Below are 19,466 nucleotides of genomic sequence, written 5' to 3' on the forward strand. Positions count from 1 at the left end.
AATCGATCTCCATCACCTTTAACGTTATCTTCGCTTTTATATCTTTCAAAAACCTTCAAGCCCTTTTGATTGTAAGTATGAGGAGGAACTGCAACTTGGAACTTGCCCTTTTTCTTCCCTCTGATTCTGGCCCCCGCCACCACCACTCAATGTAAGCAACTTAATTTGTTAATTTCATTTCATTTTATTCATCTATTTATCTATGTTTATAACTATATATATATAACTGCCATCTGGGTATTGAAAATTAATTAACTTTGTTTTTGGTATGGCTTTTTTCTTCATTGAAGGGTTGAAGAAGCTAGTGAAATAAGCCCAATCCAAAATTTCTTCCATCACCACCACCGCCAGGAACAGCAACAGCAACAGCCGCTCACCATTTTCTATGATGGAAATATTTGTGTTGCGGATGTCACAGAGCTTCAGGTATGTGTATATATGTAGATTTTTTTTTTAATTTCTAGTTTTTGACCCTTAATCATTCGTGTGGGCCGGCCTTTGTTTGTGGTTATACTAAGTAGCTATTACGTTGGTATGTGTTATTTTTAGTAACTCTAACTCATTTGGATAATTACCTGAAAAGTCCTAGGGTTAGGCCACCGTAGTTAATTATATATCTGTATATAGTATTGGTTCTTCCTCCAATGTAATCAGATATAGAGAATGTGTTGTCATGTTTCGGTAAGAGACTATGGATTACTGAACCCATTACTCATCTACAATTACTCAAAACAATATTGAAAGTCGTTGTTATTGGATTTGGCTCCTAACTCCTAAGGAGACGTATAATATAGCCATCATTGATTCGTTATAAAAACTCAGAATTAGTGATAAAATTTAGTGATGGAAATTGTTAATATTATGTTTACTAATTTTAGGGTTAAAAAATTTTAATGGCAAAATTTTTAAAAATGTAAACAAATTATTTTGCTATTAATTTTATTTTTTTTCTAGTAGTGATCATTAATTAGTAATTAGACCCTCGTACAAAACAATGAAAACAGATGGCAAAATTTATCGCTAGTCGGACCAATAAATCAGGTTCGGGGAATATTTACTGCAACTAGGTGTGGAGTAAAAATCCAGGATCAACTGAGTGGTTTATTTATTTATTGCATTTATTTTTGTGTCGAACTTAATGGTTTATTCTAACGACAAAGTAGGTGCACAGTCAGCTTTAAGTATTTTTGGTTTAAATTTTAGATCAGCCGGTAATTTGAGTATTTTTTTGTTCTCTATAAAAAATGCAAGCATCATTTAAATTTTGTTTTTCTAAAATCACTAATTTTGTTCCTCGATAATGTATAAACTTAGAATTTAAAATATTTTTAGTACTAATTTAACCTACCTATTAGTCACTTAATCATGTAAAATATCATCATATTATTTTTTATCTCAAAAAATATGATCGTTATTATTTATTTTGGTTATCCTAAAAATTTTGTCATCAATTTTGTTTCTCAACCATTTAAAATATTTTTACTTTACTAGTATTTAAAAGATTTAGTATTGATGTAGCCTATCAACAATGTAAAAATGTTGTCAATTTAGTCGCTTAATTACATTCCTTTCTTTAAGTCCAACAAAAAGAATCCGATGACACTTAATTATAATTAAATTAATAATTTTTTTTGGAGATTAAATTAAGGACACTTATATTTAAAGGATGCAAAGGAGTGTTTACTTGGGAGTTCCAAAGAAAAGACACATAACCAAAAATTAATGGTGTTTTATTTTAGACTTCTTTCTTTACTTTAGAAACAGGGATATTGAATCATACATAATGTTAAGTAAAATGAATTTTAAAAGATTAATTTTTAAGTTTAATGTCTATATATTTTATATTGTTATTCAGTCCTTCAATCATATATTATTATTTAAATTATTTTAAAATAATTATTTATAAAGTTAATAAACTTACAAGGAACATAACTTTCTCTCATAAATTGTTTAAAGAAAAAGTTTTGAAAAATCTAATTTTAGAATTTTTTTTACTCCTGTTTCTCCTTTCAAATCAGACACTATTAAAGTTAAGAATGGTAATGATCATAAATATATATAATACACGGGCCTTAATCACACATGAAACTTGAAACCGCGTGGCACGGAATTTTTACCCGAGAGAGACATAAACATTTTTACAAAGATATGGTAGTTGCCGACAAGTTGGTGTTAAACCAGTAGAAGAAAATTAAGGATAAAAAACGGTAGGTACGTGACATGTTCAATCGAGTTTGATGTGAAACTGGGCATGTTTGGTGTTGGCAAATATCTCCCAACTTTGATTTGATACTCGTCAAGTTTCCTAGAAACTTCACTTCATGATTCGAATCCACCGTAGACTTGTTCTTTGACTTCAAAAATTGCACGCGCAACTTGTGGCATGGGTACCAATATATATACTCTTGGTGCTTGCTTTTATTTTTTTCAAGTCGCTGTGTTATACTTTATTATCTAGCTATACTATTAATAAAGATAAAAAAACAATTAAATTAATGGGTCAATTTTGTCAGTACCCAATGTATAGACCACTGTTTATTTTGTGTGATGAATTTCATGTGAATGGCGTCAATTCTTTGTAGTTACTTAGAATAAGGTGCATATTCTTTTACTTATACATGGAATCAAAGAATAATACTTAGTGGGTTACGTGAATCACGTGCAGGCCAAATCGATTTTATTGCTTGCAAATAGAAAATTGGAGGAAAGAGTGAGGACACCAACTGGGTCAGAGCCATCTTCACCAGCAGTGATGCAATCTAACAATCAATTGTATAGTCCTGGCACTGGCCTTTCCATGAGAAAATCGTTGCAAAGGTTCCTTCAGAAGAGAAAGAATCGGGTCCAAGAAGCATCGCCATACCATCACTAGTTGATCATGAAAAGGAGGAACCAAATGAAAATTGTTTTGCTGTATGAAAGGAGAGTCTATTTAGAATTAATTAGTTCTTTAAATTCTTTCTTTAATATATCCTTAATTATTAGGTTTACTAGTTCACACCTTTTTTGAAATATTATTTTTGTACCATCATGTACTTCTTTTACAGGCTGTAAATACTTCTTTTACAATGCAAAACTTAATTTAACTTTGTTTATTTTTAAGCTAGATCCACACCAATTATTTCTTTGCTCAATTTCTTTTATTTTTCTTCTTCTTTTACAGTTTGATGATATAAAAAAAAACTTATATTAAGATAGTATGCTCAGTTTGACAGTTTAGATAGTATAAGAGGAATATTTCTTAAGATTTAACTTCACTAAAATCCTCTAAACAAAAACTTCACTAAAATGAGAAATTTAAAATAAATAATCTCACCAGTTTATGAGAAATCAAATTAAGGGTGATTAATATTCTACTACATCTATGATTAATTATGCATGTGCATGTATATTGATTGTTGATTTTCTTATAAAAAAAACTTTTTTTAAAGGCTGAGTTTTATTATTAATTTTATCCTATATATAAAATTAGTTACTCGCATAAGTGTAGTGATTCTCAATAGTTCAACGGTAATTGAACTATTGATTAATAAATAATTTTTAATATTATATAACATATTAATTGGTAACTTAACATAAAAAATTAAAATGTTAAATTAGATCAATTTTAAATTAACATAAATAACCATAATAAATTAAATAATATCAACACATACATATGTGTATATATACTTCTATGCTATTATTGGAATTTATTTCATTTTAGAAAAATAGCTAAGTTTTAAAAAAATAAAGATGAGCATTTCAAGTTAAATTAATTTTCTCCAATGATTTTAGACTTCTCTCTTATTAACCCTTTTTTTTTTTTTGGGAATTAATCGGATACCTATGCAGTTTGTCATGTTTTGCTTTGCTATAAAACTAATGGGTCCAATTCAAAAACAAAACTCAAATTTACTATCAAGTAATAATAACCATAAAGGATGCTTTACAAGAAAATTACTTAAGAATATGTTTGGATAAAAAATTTTAATTGAGAAAAATAATTTAACAGATAATTTAAGTTTCTTTAATCTAAAATTCATTGTTTGAATGTTATTTTATAAAGAATTTAAATTTTTGAAATTTTAAAACATGATTTTAAACAATTAAGAATGTAGAATTTTAATTTCCTTCTAAAAGGTGAGAAATTAAAATTCTCTTTTTGGTATAAGAACCCTAAAAAAAGTTTGTGTATTTCCTTTGTAACCTTCATCCTCTCTTTCACCTGAAAGTTCCTGAAATTCTGTTCTCAAACTCGCGACACTTTCCTCACACAAATGATCCTTTTCTTCAAGAAACATCATCTAAGCTCGCAGAGCGTCGATCGAGTGCGGACGTAGAGGGACATGTAGAACTGCACCTTGTTAGTCAAGGAAGCAGCTGTCGCTGCCTATCACGCGGTGGAGATGTTCGCAGGCACAGAGGGCTTGGGCCATACCTTGTGCTGTTGACTGAAATGCTATGGTCGGATATGATAGTGTACGTCGTCGTGTTCCAGTTCCCCTGCGACTCCTCATGCCGCATCAATATTCTTCTCTTTTTCTTTCACCCTCACACTTTTTATTTTTTTTTATTCAAACACAAAAATTTAAAAATAAAAAGAATTTGAATTGAAATATTTAAAATTTAAAATTTCTTAAAATTTAAAATTATCCGATCCAAACACATTCTAAGAAATATCCTATGATGTTCGTCTAGTCTTTTTAGATAATGCATGATTTATCACGTGTGTAATTTGTTCGGCCGTGTTTGAAACGATGACAACTTGATTTCAGTTTGTTTTTAAAAGCATTAATCATTCACGTACTTGCAAGTTGCAAGGTGTGAACTGTGAAGTAAAGCCCCACCAATTTTTAGCTGGCTGCTTTGATGTTCCAACTAATTTAATTTTCTATATGTCCATTTATTTTAATGAAGAAAAAATCGATTAAAAAATTGTTTCATTTATTACGACAAATTATTAATTTTAGCAAATATTTATAATTTATAATGTTTTTCTTAACATTAATTTCCGTACGTATATATACATAAGACGCGTAATTATATCATGAACAAAAAATAAGTCAAACTCATTTGTTTCATCTTTATTATCTTTAGAAAAAGGGAGAGAAAAAAAAAAGCAATCATATATAAACTGATTAATTTTAGTAATAATAATATTTTTTATTCTCTGATTAATTCTTCCCTCCATTTTTCCCACTTAATTTTATTACACAGAACATGTAATTAATATTTTTTCATGGAAATTATTAATTACAATTTCCAAATTTTCCAATTATATATAGTTTATTCTTGGTATTATTGATAATGAAAATCTTTCAAATTGTTCAAAACACACATCATTAATTGTTGTGAGTCAAATTAAAAAAAAAAGTAATTGTTCACTAGTAATATATTTTCTTTTTGGAAAACGCTCACTAGTAATATAAAACAGCAATTAAAATGAAAAAAAAGTTCCTAAGACGTGAAATAAAAAGAAAATTGAGGAGGAAGTAATATGATGAATTTCCACAAAAGAAATGATGTGTAATTTTTGTATTTCTCTTTCTCTTTCTATAATTTTCATAAAACACTATTTATATAATGCCTGTCAAGATAAAAAAAAATAATAATGTGCAATTCGAAAATGAGAAGATTCATTCCCTTGCATAACTCTTTCTTCCTACTTCTTTCATATGTTTCTATGCAATTCTTATTATAAGGAATAGAAATACAGTTGCCCATGATTTTTATATATATATAAAATATTCTTTTTTGTTATTTTATAATAAAATCAACTGTCACGCAATTTTTTAGTGGAAGGTAATAAGTATATAAAATTTAACACTGGGAATTTTAGAATTTAAAATCCTATTATTACGAACATAATTTATTTGAAATTAAAATCTATTTCAATTATAATTAACCAATTATGTTGAAAAAAAGAAAGGAGTGAACGGCAAATTTTGTGCAGTGCCATCAAAGTTAAAATGTGGACAAAAGTTCGTTATTTCTTTGAGTGAACGGCAACCACTTAGTGAGTGGCATAGTCTTATGTTCAAACTCATCCAAAGCATCTCAAGTGCTTTTCTGAGGTCAACCTCTCCATCACCAGAATGAGAACGCCACGCCACAGGTCATGCAATCTAAAGTTTGAAATCAAGATGTTGGACTATAAGCATAAGGTGATGTCCCATATGGTATAAAAACAAAAAGGTTAAACAATAAGTGAAACAAAAATTGATAAACATGAATATTAAGATTATGAATTAAAGTGTGGTATAAAATTTTAGATTAAAGTTTGATATGAAGTTTACATTAAAAGATTCTTAGAGTATAAATAAGAGATAAAGTTTTAGTTATTATATATCAATCTTCATCTTTATATAACATATAGTTGGTTTTTTTAATTTGAGAAAAAATTAATAATAGTCTTTCGGATAATAATATATCTTAGGTTGAAGTTAGTAGGGAGCCATAACATTTCCTTGGCATATAAAGCTATAAACTATTCAAATTCCGAGGAAATATCTAAGATCAGGGTTGATATGCTTATCCGTGGAAGATTGGAAGTATTACATCTCTAATACATTAGTATTAGTTAAACAAACTAAATTATCAGCGAGTTTATAAGAAAAGAAAAGTTAGAAAACCTATCAATTTTGTCACCTAAATCAGACAGTCAAAATATGATTTATTTCTACTTCAATTGACAGGATTTTTTTTTAAAAAAATAATTACTACACAGTACCTTTTCTAGATCAATAATTATTTCGGAATGCTCCTCTGGAGAGGTCTAATCCTGGGGGCGCAATTCCACAAAACAAGTTACTACTTCAGCCTACATGTGTCTGACATGGTGACTGATGGACATCATCAAAATGCACTTAGCTGGGTGGTATAGTTATAGGACATCAATGTTTAGTGGGTCTTGGGAGGGTGTCCTTAAACATATAGCTGCTACTTAATTTGACATTATTTGTATTGAGAATTGTCCTTAAGCTAATTATCTTTTATTTTATGAAATCCTTTGCTTAAAGTCTCTAAACATATAGCTGCTATTAATCTTTGCGAGGGTGTCCTTAAACATATAGCTGCTATTACTATATGCGGGCGGTATTTTAGAGGTGGTATAAAAGTCTCTAACACAAGAAAATATAGCATATGTTGGGCTATAGAGCCTACAACATCATGCAGAAAAACAAATTATGTAGTTTAAAGGCTGAACAATTTTCTGTTTTCTTCACACCTCTTTCTGCAATAGTGCATACACATGTAGTATTTATGTACTGATAAGTGATTCCTACATTACTAAAACAGTTACAATATAAAAGAGTCACACACACTTAATGGCTAAATATTCTACTAAACATTAATACCAATAAGTGACAGCACATTATTAAATATATCTCCACTAAGCATTGATGACAGTGCATTATTTAACACTTCCATGTTCGTTGTGACAATCTGTCTAACTAAACTCTTGTCTTTGTACACCTAGGTAATAGATAAGAATAGTTAAACATATTTGTAACACAGACAGTTGAGACCTAACTAGTAGAAAAAAATGAAACAGGTGGCTAGGCCTAAGCCTTTATTGTCTTCATGTAAGAGTCAATTATGTACAGAGATGCGAGGAAAGCAAATATATTATGCTCGGGAAGAATACATTATTAGAGTGAAAGCCAAGCTATAATTTTGTCAGCAATGATGCGGCTCTAGCGGGTACATATTCTCCTCCATATGTTATATAGTGCGTTTTTGTTTCATTTTTCTCGATAACAGTTAAAACAATTTGTTTGGAACATGACTAAGCTACACTATGCTAAACTACACTAAACAGGTATTGTATAATTCTTCTCTACTCTTTTATTCATCTGATGGTGGTATTTATACTGATACAGCAGTGGGATAAGCTTAGCCAGACTAAGCAGCTGTAAGAAGAAAGCAGAACGCAAGGGAAAGGATCCACTCATAACAGAAAGCATAACAGAATTGGGAGTGGGGAATCAAATTGGTTGTTTCGACCTCGTAGGGTGCTGTAGTGAGCATATCCTTATCAATCTTATGAATTGTCAATATGATTCATACGAATTACAAATTCATATGTTTATTAGCATAGATAGACCAAAGTTGCAGAAAAAAATTATGCTTCAGCCGTTACACCGCAACATCAATCACGATGACAACCACCAACAAACCATCGCAACAATACACCTCCATCAAACCAGCTACAATAAGAAAGGAGGAACTCCGGCAAAAGAAAACGAAAATGAAATAAATGGTGTATGAAAAAAATAAAGAAAGGAAGGAAGAAGAAACTAACAGGAGTAATTTTAGAATATTTCAAAAAGTGTTGGGTTTAAAATCCTTTAGAAATATGCAATTGATGAATTTCCATTCCAGTATGTATAAAAAAAAATCCCGTCCATGACTGTGCCTGTGCTTCTGTGGAAAATTGTAGTCAAACGCTGACAAGCACCTCATTAAGTATTGCGAAATGCGAACTCAATCAGCCCAAGTAAAATGGCTCTAATGTTTTATTAAATTAATTTATAGCAAATATGACAAATCAAGTGTAAATACATATTTAAATGATCTTAATATAAGTACATCTATCTACAACTTTTTTTATGCTACTTTAAGTAAAATGATGCCATAATTATGCTCTACTAAGTAGTACTATCAAGTATGATATATATATATATATATATATATATATATATATATATATTATAAAGTATGATATTAAGAGAGAGAAAATCAAGTATGATATTAGTAAGTAACAAAAAAAAAAGTAAGTATACTTTTAGAGAATCAAAATCAGTATTTATCTTTAAAATTAAGTGAAAATTTTGCAGTGCTTGCTTGTAAACATTAAAATTTTATAGTGTATACCTGCAACTTTTTTCATTTCCAAAATAGTTTACAATTAAAACTTTATTAAAAGAAATTACAAAGGAAAAAGCTTATCAATTTTTTTTTCTAAATTCCTTAAAAAACAATGAAAGCTAAACATACACTAATTAAAGGGCAACTTGTTAGTGTTTTTTTTATAAAGAAAAAGTACTTTTTAATTTATAAAATATATATTAAATATATCCAAAACAATATTGTTGTATTGTTGTTTTTCTTATCAAAATTAAAAATATCTTTTAAGCAAAATTATACTGTAAACTTATTTGTTTTCTTGAAAATTAATCCTAACGTACTATAAGATGAATGGATGGACTCAGTTAAAAACAAAGAAAACAACAGGAGACAAGGATTGGTGCCCGTTTCTCACAAATCTAAAGGCGTCCCCACCTTAATAGCTATCTAGGTTCAGACAAAACTTGCATGCGTACAACGATGACAATGACAACTCTATTCTTCTCATGGTACTCGGGAACATATTCATCTACTTCTACCATGGCTTGGTAGGTTTTGATTATTAGGCCAACACACATCTAGGGGCTCATCCAAGTTACATACTATACATGGAGAGTGGATAGTTGACCCCAAAAAGTAGATTGATTGTGTATAGAAACTTGTTCAAAAATAAGGTGGTATCATATCTGAGATGTGAAAACTATAGCATTTGTTCTTAAAATCATACTTTAAATGTGGAAAATTATACCTCAAACATGAAATTTAACACACTAAGATTCACCTTAATAAAATTAATTTTGAAATAATGTAATTTATATTTGAATGTTTTATTATAAAATTAAATTAGAAATAAAATTCAGTATAAAATTTTAAATTCAACGCAAAAATTATTAAAAGTTATTTGTTCGATCAAAAATCAATTTTAAATTCTTTTTTAACATAAAATCAAATATATTAAAATATATTCAAAATTAATTTTAAAATCATAATTAATTCTCCATTGTCAAACTAAACACGTACTAAATACATGTTTGAAAATACAAAATATATTTTGAATTGAAGGCTCTTAAGGTAAGCATGGTATGATAAAAGTCTAGCACAAACTAGAAATTAATTTACAAAATTATATAAAAGAAAGCTCCCCAACACAATGGGATGCACTTTTATTTTTTATTTTTTCCTCTGTTGTATTCTACACCAGTACTCATTGTGTTAAAACTTTGCAAGTTGCAGGTAAAGATTGGGAATTTCTTACAAGATTCTCTCTACCAAAACAAGCTCTGAGGTGTACATCTTTTTTGTGTTGGCAGCAACTAGGGTGGTTGCAGCATGCTCATTTATATCAGACACCGACAGTGCTGCGTTCCTGCCACTCTCTCTTTCTAAAGGCTGCTACAGACAACAACACTCGGGGATGGGACTTAGGAGTTAAGAGGTAGCTTTTTCCCAAAACATACAAAAATCAAACACAAAAATCCAAATGTGAATCTTTTACTTTCACCATTGCATGCAGATGCAACCTGTCCTATTAATTGAAGCCGCTAATAAGCTGCCTGCAGTGACCAATATTACACAATTTACACTGCATGGAACTTTTTTTTTTTTATGTGAATAATTCAATTTCCATGGACATCACCAACAAGAACACACTAGCTATGAATGCACTTTAATGAGAGTCATGAGTTTCATTTCAGTAGTCAAATGTAGATATGAGTAATTTTATAAAATACATTCCCAGTAGTGTCACAACAACAAATTAAAGATACAATTTAAAACCAAGGGAAAAAATATGACTTGTAGATCTAGCCATGATGATGATGAACTTGAATTACTTATGTTGCTTCGGTACAAAGATGGCTTGATTCCTGCTGGATCTTCTGGTGGTCCTTTAGCATAAGATTTGCCATTTCTTGGCTTCATGTTCACACAAGAGGAGATTTCCAAATATGAAGACAAATTCTTCTTCTTTGGCTTATTACTGATGCAAAGTTCCGTATTTCCTCTTACATCCAACCTTTTACCAAGTTTTCCAATGAACTCATCAGGGAGCTGAAGAACTCCATTCAGCATGTTGTGGCTGATGTTCAATTGATCTAAGTTTGGGAGCAAAGCTAGCTTTGGAGGAACTGATCCACTGAGGCTATTGTTATCTAGGGAGAGAGCTGTGAGATTCTTCAAGGAGGAGAAAGAATTGGGAATGGAGCCAATCAATCCACACCCTGAGAAGCTCACTGACTTGAGCTTGCTAAGGTTCCCTATGAAGTGGGGTATCTCTGATTTGATGGGGTTGTCATCAATGAGAAAATATTCTAAAAGTTCTAAATTTGAAAGGGCTTCAGGAATAGGCCCACCAATACAATTATGACTCAGATCAAGCAAGACTAACCTCTTGAGGTTTCCTAAATCAGGAGGTATTTTTCCAGTAAGCATGTTTGAGCTCAAATCCATCTTCTGAAGAAGTTGATGTTGTCCAAGAGAGCTAGGAAGGTTCCCTTCAATTTCATTCCAACTTAGGTCCAAAATGGCAATACTTTTCAAACCTCCAATTTCCTTGGGGATTTGACCACTGAAGTTATTATAACTCAGATCAAGTTGCTCCAAAGAAACCAAACCACCAATCTGTCTAGGAATGCTTCCCTGGAAGCTGTTCTGGGACAGGCTCAGGACTCTAAGACTAGCAACAGCACCCAAACTTGGAGGTATTTCTCCAGAGAGTGTTGGATTAGACTGCAAAGCCAGGTGTTCCAAGGTAGAGAAAGGACCAAAGAGAGTTGAGGGTAGGTTGACTGGTGAAGAAACAAAACAGTTGAAAATTGAAAGTGTTTTCAAGTAAGTGAGTTTGAGCAAGGACTGAGATAGGTAAGCAGAAGACTTGCAAGGTGGGGAGAGTATATCAGGACCAATGTGGATCTTTGTGACATGAAAAATTTGTGGTTCATTACTAACTTCACACTCAATTCCAGGCCATGGAGTGTCAGTACATGGTTGAGGGTGTGCTTGGGCCCAGTCAGGGTCATCCACAAGAGTATGCATAACTTCAAACAACCCCAACAACTCCTCCTCTTGCATTACCATTTCTTCCCCAAGTACAATATTGCTTCTCATTCCCACCATTTCACAAGCAAACAAAAGGAACACAACAAGATGAAAAGAGAGAGAAGCCATATGTTTTTGAGACAATGTGTGAGTACTAGAAGAAGGTCAAGCTTGGAAAATTTTTACTCACGAAATGGAGTTGCAAAATTTAGTGGTTTGGAGGGAATTGAAAAGGCCAAGATCCACTACTTTCTCTATATAATAAGGTTTCTTGAATAGTGTTGATGGCAAAGGAGAAGAATGGAAAGGTGAGTCTAAGCATCTCATTTATTTTTTGTGTGAGTCAGCACTGAAGGCTGCAAAGAAAAAAAAAAGACAAGGCTTGCTGTCTCATTTGGGTTCCCAAATTTGCAATTGTGAGTATGACAGTGTTAGTTTGCATGGAAAAAGGAGAGTGAGATGAGGAAAGACAAAGGGGTTACTATAAAAGGCAATGCACATTTCCACAAGAGTTTAATGGTTAATGCAGTATATGCAGATAAATGCATAGCATTGATAAGACATGACTGTGTAAGCCTGCAATGCAACAAAAGTAAAGTAAAAGGAGGGATGATCAAACTGAGGCAAGGACCTACATTCTTTCTCTGTTCAATCCATCAACTTATGCAAAGCCAAACCTTTTTCAGTTTCTGAAGTACCCACGTCAATAAAACACTTCATTGACGAGTTAACTGCTATCCTTTACCCTTTCCTCAGTGTACTATGATCAACTACTGTCTTCCTTGTTCTGCAGTACATAATTTACCAATTTTATTTATTAAAATTCTGAGAGAAAATTTTGTCTTTTAGTAGCAGTATAACATTCAAAATTCAAATAATCAAATTCGCAAATAACATTTAGTAGCAGTATCATTGTATTAATTTATTGGCTTAAATATATTTTTAGTTTTTTAAGATAAGTTAATTTATTTTTATCCTTTAAATATAAAATTAATTTTTTTTATAAAAAAAGAAAATTTATGTCATTTCATTCAAGATAATAGTTTGTACACATGTTGGAATATAATGAGAGCTAACATGAAATTTTGATGCTCTTGTAAGGTTATGAGCAACAAAATTAAATTCTCTCCTAACTAAACTCACTTGAGTTTTGAATAGTGGAAAGAGATATTCTACAATTAGCTAATATGTCCTAAAATTGAGTTTTTAGTATCTGTAGTTTAAATAAAGTTTATTTTAGTCATTCTATCCAAACGCAATTAAAGATTTTGGTTACTTAACTAAAGAATTGCAATCTCTTAAAAGATAATCCTCTTTGATTTTGTATTATTGTTGCTAAACACGTTGTAATATGTGTATTTTCTTTTTAAAATATTCATTTTGACAACGTTTAGAGAGCGGGCTTTAAGGCGGAGAGACTAAACTATATTTTTTTAAAAAAAAATTACTGGAATTAAAAAGATTATTTTTTAAAATTAAATCTATTGCCAAACACATATGTATGCATCCTATAATAGTTTTAGGAATATGAAACTTTATATTAAAATAAGGACAGTTGTTTTATGCACTCTCAATTATTTCCTGCATTTTTAACATTGCTTCTAGAATGAACATTTGGAGAGCAACATGAGAAGTGGCGAAAAAAACATCCTAAAATAAGTTAGCATAATTGCATTCCCACTCAAAACGATTAGTGCGGGATGGGCTGTAATGTATGATGGATATTGGCCCAAGACTAAGAACCACTTTGTCCCCTCCTCCAACCGTGAGTCACATTACTCCCACGACGAGATACAGAGAACACGTGACTTCAAAGGATCAACCCAATTTGGTTAACATTCCGTTTCTATTTATAATTTTAAGTAAACAAGTGATTAAAGTTTTTTAAAGATTAGAATGTCTTTAGTATTTATTTTTCATAGATCAAATTAAATTAAATATTTATTCTATAAAAAAAGGAGACTGAGCTTTTTCACCATCCACGTGGAAGGCCACCGTTGCAAATTTTAGTAGGACCATATTCTAAATTGATGGTATATGACATTTAACATTAAAAAAAATACACAAAAGGATTTAAAACAAATAATGAAAACTTGGTAAACCTTTTATACTCAATAATATTTGCATAGTCCATGCACATTGAGAGAGTCACTTTCAAAATAATTCATGCTTAAATTCACCTTCATGCACCTCCATTCTAAAGAAAATTAATAAAATGGGATATTATTTGACGATCGAATCATTTGACTACTCGAAATTACATTACACTCTCAAGGACCATGTAGCTCGGGCAATTCCAAAAAAGAAATACGAAGAGGTGGGATCAATCTAGGCACACACGGATTTAACCTGAATGACATTAATTATATAAAAAAAAACGAAATATGATATTCAATGAACAATTTACACGCTATTTGATCATTTTTTGGAAATTGGTTACTAGCGGGATGCTGAAGATAGGTTTTTATCACAAGTGTTTCAGCACTCTTATAAAATACAGATTCTAAATCCACAAGATTTTATCCAACTCTTTACTCTAGTTTTTTTTTTTTTTTAAGATCATAATAGACACTAATCTTATTCTAAACAGGTACAACTATGATGAATATTAAACCTCTCCCTCTTTCTATTACATCCTTCCACTTTTGACTGTCATATGAATCAGCTGGTAATTAATGCTGATAACTGATAAGGCAAGAGGATCCCTTCAAGCCCATTATATATGCATGGAATCGAGTGATGAGGATATTATATGGATATCATATTTATATTTTAGGCAAATTCCTAAGATAATATTACTATTGTTTTAGGAATTAAATTCTCGTCTTAAGTGACAAGATAGTTAAACTCAGTAGGAGTGGTTCTAAAATTTATTAAGAAAGAAAAGATATTTTAGATTAGAATGTTTTTTGTCTTTATTTTTTAATAAATAAATACAATTTTTTTTCTTATTTTCAATTCATTTTCTTTTTTTATGAACTAAGTATTTCTCCATCGAAAGTCATGATTAGATAGATAATGTTATCTATCAATTATGTCTAATCATTTTCTATATTCAAATATTTATATAAATAAGAAACAATGAATGCATGAAAATAAAGTAAAAAAATATTTTTTATTATTTATGAAAACAGAAATAAATAATAACAACAAATTCTAAAACCAAACAGGTTTAAATTTCTAATCATTCCATGCTATAGTGAGTTACCCGTTTTGATACCTAGCTTGACCTTATTTCAATACCAAGGAGATTAGTATTAGATGAGATTAAACAATAAACAAGTAACATGATAATTTTAAAATAATGCATATCAAATCTTAAACCAATTAAATTCGCGTTCCATCAATGAATTCAGCTAAATTGATTAAGTATGTGTGTGAGTTATAAAAGAACTCGTTTTAACTATAATTAAATTATAACAATAATACTTATTACTACGGAGTAATAATTGATCATGAACTTAATGTGCCCTCTGGTTGGTGCGGATATCTTCTGAAGCTAGATCGTGGGGAGTTGAAGGTATATGACTTAGTGCTGGGCATGGGATCGTAGGGTATGGTGGGAGGGGATATGATATGGGTGGTTATTTTATATTTCGCAGGTCTCTAAATATATATTAATTAACTAACCATTTGTAGGATTCTTTCTGGGGTCTACATTGGTTTCATTTTGTTTTGTATTTGTAAGAAATGAGGTACATCTTGTATCCGTCTTAATGATGTTTTTCATTTGCTGATAAATAAATAAAAAAACTAAGAAGGAGGACAAGACAAGTTTTCCTAACCCCAATGGAATGGGACAAGATGCAGATAAGATAATGGTGGGTTCGGGGAGGTAAGGAGGAGGACAAAACCCGTCCCTTCTTCACTCTATTCTCACATCCAATATAATCTTAACTTACAAATCATATATACAGGGAGATCTATTTTATTATGTGTTCATTTAACAGTACTTATGAATTATCATGAACAAAACACGTAAGCAATTATATTGAACCTGGTGATATATATATATATATATATATATATATATATATATATATATATATGCGCGCGTGTGAGAACAGGTAATTAAGCAATTAACTGTCTTATGATAAAAAATTATGACATTCATTAGTGGTCGAGTTTTAATTATTTGTTAAAAGCCTTAATGATGTGACCATTAGGGTCTCTTGACTCTCTTCATCTTAGTAAAAAAATTAGTTACAAAGTAATTGTCATCCTAACTTATTTTATAAAGATAAAAAAATAATAAATAAATAAATAATAATAATTTTATAAAATTAATCTTATATAATCATTAATATATGTATAAATTTTATTGTCTATTATTAATATTATAAGAAATATAAATGAAAAATAATTAATATTATATTAAAAAATAAAAAAAAATTCTTTTAAGATATTTTTTTCTCTTAGAAAATTATTATAATGGAATGAAAAAAGTATACAACACACGTATTCATACTTTAGTTTCAGAAAAGATTTATCCTTATACTCTTGGAAATAGAAACTTTAGTATCTTTAGTCAATGAGTACTTAAATATTAAACTCCAAACCCATTATACTCATATTTTTGTTAAATAAAACATTTTGTTTTTATATTAAATTTTTTATAAATTAAGAAAATAAGAATGTTTTTTAATACTATATATAACTATAAAAAAAATTAAAAATTATTAATATTATAACATCATTATTATACAAATATTTCAATATTTTTAAAATCTAATTACAAAATATATTTGATATTATTAGATGACTACACACTAAATTTTAAATAAATCATATACTTGTTGTGTAATATTGTATTCAATATTTACTTATACTTTTTAAAAATATATATTATAGGTTAATTTGAATTAATATAATGAAATAATAAATAGTTTTGAGCCTAGCCAACATGAAACCTTCAAATTTAGCTAGCTTTCTCTTTTTTTGTCACAATTTTCTAGCTTTTAAAGACAAAAATGATTTTAAAATAATTTTTAATTAAATTTTAAACACAATAATTTATTTGTGAATCAAATCTAATCAATTTCATTTTTATATGATTTTGATATTCTTTAATTTTAAAAAATACATGTTAATGAACTTGAGCAGAGGTCCATCATATATAGAGAGAGAGGCAAACCCAAAATCATGGCCTCCCTTTCAGTGATATAATAGACTAAACCTAATGAAACAGACGAAACCCTATCTTTATCTCCCTGTCCAAGATGTGTTCCTCTAGTTACTACAAAATTCGGTTAAGCATAGTTTTATAATTAATGCACAATCTTTTTGATGATTTGATCACGCGAAGAAAGATATAATTAACCAATTCTAAAATGACAGCGCTTTTTTTTTTTTTTTTCCAAAGTTGTATCCCACGAATTCTTGTTCCCTAACATTATACTATTATGGTAAATAAATTAACATGACAACCAAGTTTATCACAGATCAGTCCAAAAGATCTAGTAGTGATTTTCAAAAGCAGCACCAAAGCAGAAGTATAAAAAACATTAAACACACGAGCTATATATAAATTGATGAACCTTTATTTTCCAATGGTTTTTGGAATTAATTTTAAATAAAAATATGCGTGCCACACAATCTAATATCTTGGTGTTGGATGTAACTATATTTAAACTCATCAAGCAAAGTTGTTTGCCATACACGATAAATGACTAAGTCAATTGCATTGGGACCCAAACCCTAGCGGCTGCTCAAGGAGGGTTTGCCACATGTTGGTCATTTTAAGGTTTCATGCTACATGTGTTAAGCTTCGAATCTTATACAAACGAAAGTAGTTGTTGGAAAGGACCCACAAAAACCATTATATTGCCCAAGTTCAGCAAGAGTTACGCAGACTTTGGTAAATGATTGCTTGGCTTTTGGTTTTTGTTTATTTGTTTTAATTCAACAATCCTGCGGATAAAGATACACCTAGCTAGACAGCATCTATAACTAGTCATCCTATTCATCATTCATATGAATCTTAAAATTTCGTTTCATCGCACAAGTGTCTATTTGGGTTATTATATTCACACACGTTCAGACATTTGGTTCAATCATATGTTAGTTTCACTTTCATCACGGCTAGTTACTAGTAATACAATTATACCGGGAATATATTTCTATATTTTTAACATATCATTAATTGAGTTGTATTGGATGGTTATTTTCTTATTAAACCATATTAATTAATTTAAATTTAAAGTTCGTAAGCTAGATTCAATCCTCATTAATTGCAAAAATGATCCAAACAACTATGGAAGCATATGGAAATACTAAGGAGAAAAAGTTGTAAATAACTTTTTAAAATGTTTTTAATAGACAAAAAAAGATTATCATTGATAATTGTAACCAAAAACTTAACACGAGGTGTGCCAAGAGATGGCTAACTGAGATCTTTCTAATAATTTTTTTAAGATGGTAACGCCAAATCTTTTTTAAAAAATTGCCTTTCAGGCATCTTGCTCAATCTGTAGATTTGCATATAAGTCTACACACGAAAGTCGTCATATTATAAATCTTAATGTAAATAGAAAATAAATATCAAAGAGAATTCCATAATAGACAAATAGATATGATATGAACGAATTATATAATGAAATACAAATATATACGCTCATCAATCTTCCATGTATACATTATTCTAGAGAATTCCTCAAGCTATATATAGTGCATGCTCATCATAAAGGCTTCTGTTTACTCTAATGGTCGGAAAGGGTCAAAGGGATAAATAAAGACCATTTACAATCCTTATGAAACAAGCAACTTAATCTCAACTTAATAACTTATAAAAATAACTTTTCGGCTTTATTGAATGTTTTTGAGGAATTATTAAATTAATTATTTATCAAACAAACCTGATAATCGCTGAATACGAACACTTGATTTGCGGACACTTTGCTATGCGTTTGAACAATCAATGCTAACTTATCATGCATGACGTTACGATATTTTGGCTTCCCCTTGTATCCAAATTTCTTTTCATTTTCATGCATAATAAATTTTAGTTTGCATAGCTATCATGTAAAATAATTGAGAGAAAACTGAGCCGAAATACCTAAAACTAGAGACCAAAAGGTACATCATAGCCATTTTGATAGTTAAACTCAAATATTCGTATCTACTCTACAGATATCATGCCAATTGTACCAAAAGGTGAATACATTAAGTTTTATATTTAAATATAGTTGAATAATTAGGAGTGTTTATGGATATGGTTCACTCACGAACCTGAATTGACTTAAATCGATTCAAATCGTTTGAGTTGAATCATTGATGTATTTGGGTCAAAACCAAATTGAACTAATCAAAACCGTTCATATACGGATTAGATCATGTATTTAGATTTATAAATCTGATCAAAATCAAATCAAACTGATCAAAATTTTTAGAGTTATTTGGTTTGACTTTAAATACTACTAATATTATTACTCGAAGTGTTGGGACTACTAGTACTGAATTTTCTTAAAGTATTAATTTCAGGTGCATTGTTATTTGTTTTATCTTTATTCATATTTATTTTTTTCTGTCATGTTTATAATATTAATAGATCATATTTTATTTATTTGTTTCAACAAATTTGATTGCAACAAGGTTTATTG

The 19,466-nt window shown here is 29.8% G+C and overlaps 2 protein-coding genes across 2 annotated transcripts; one reads left to right on the forward strand and one right to left on the reverse strand.

Moving 5' to 3' along the window:
* Nucleotides 1–3,099, forward strand: LOC100500349 (uncharacterized). The gene is made up of 3 exons (NM_001249767.2): nt 1–151; nt 291–426; nt 2,666–3,099. Exons 1-3 carry the CDS (start codon nt 78–80, stop codon nt 2,870–2,872), a joined length of 417 nt encoding a protein of 138 aa, NP_001236696.1. The 5' UTR covers nt 1–77; the 3' UTR covers nt 2,873–3,099.
* A 7,186-nt stretch (nt 3,100–10,285) lies between these two features.
* On the reverse strand, nt 10,286–12,711 carry LOC100786690 (receptor like protein 29). Its single transcript, XM_006594441.4, has one exon. The coding sequence runs from the start codon at nt 11,995–11,997 to the stop codon at nt 10,576–10,578; it is 1,422 nt and encodes a 473-aa protein (XP_006594504.1). The 5' UTR covers nt 11,998–12,711; the 3' UTR covers nt 10,286–10,575.
* Nucleotides 12,712–19,466: the final 6,755 nt, after the last annotated feature.

Source organism: Glycine max, chromosome 13 (genome assembly GCF_000004515.6).
Source record: "Glycine max cultivar Williams 82 chromosome 13, Glycine_max_v4.0, whole genome shotgun sequence".
In the NCBI taxonomy this organism is placed as follows: Eukaryota; Viridiplantae; Streptophyta; class Magnoliopsida; order Fabales; family Fabaceae; genus Glycine; species Glycine max.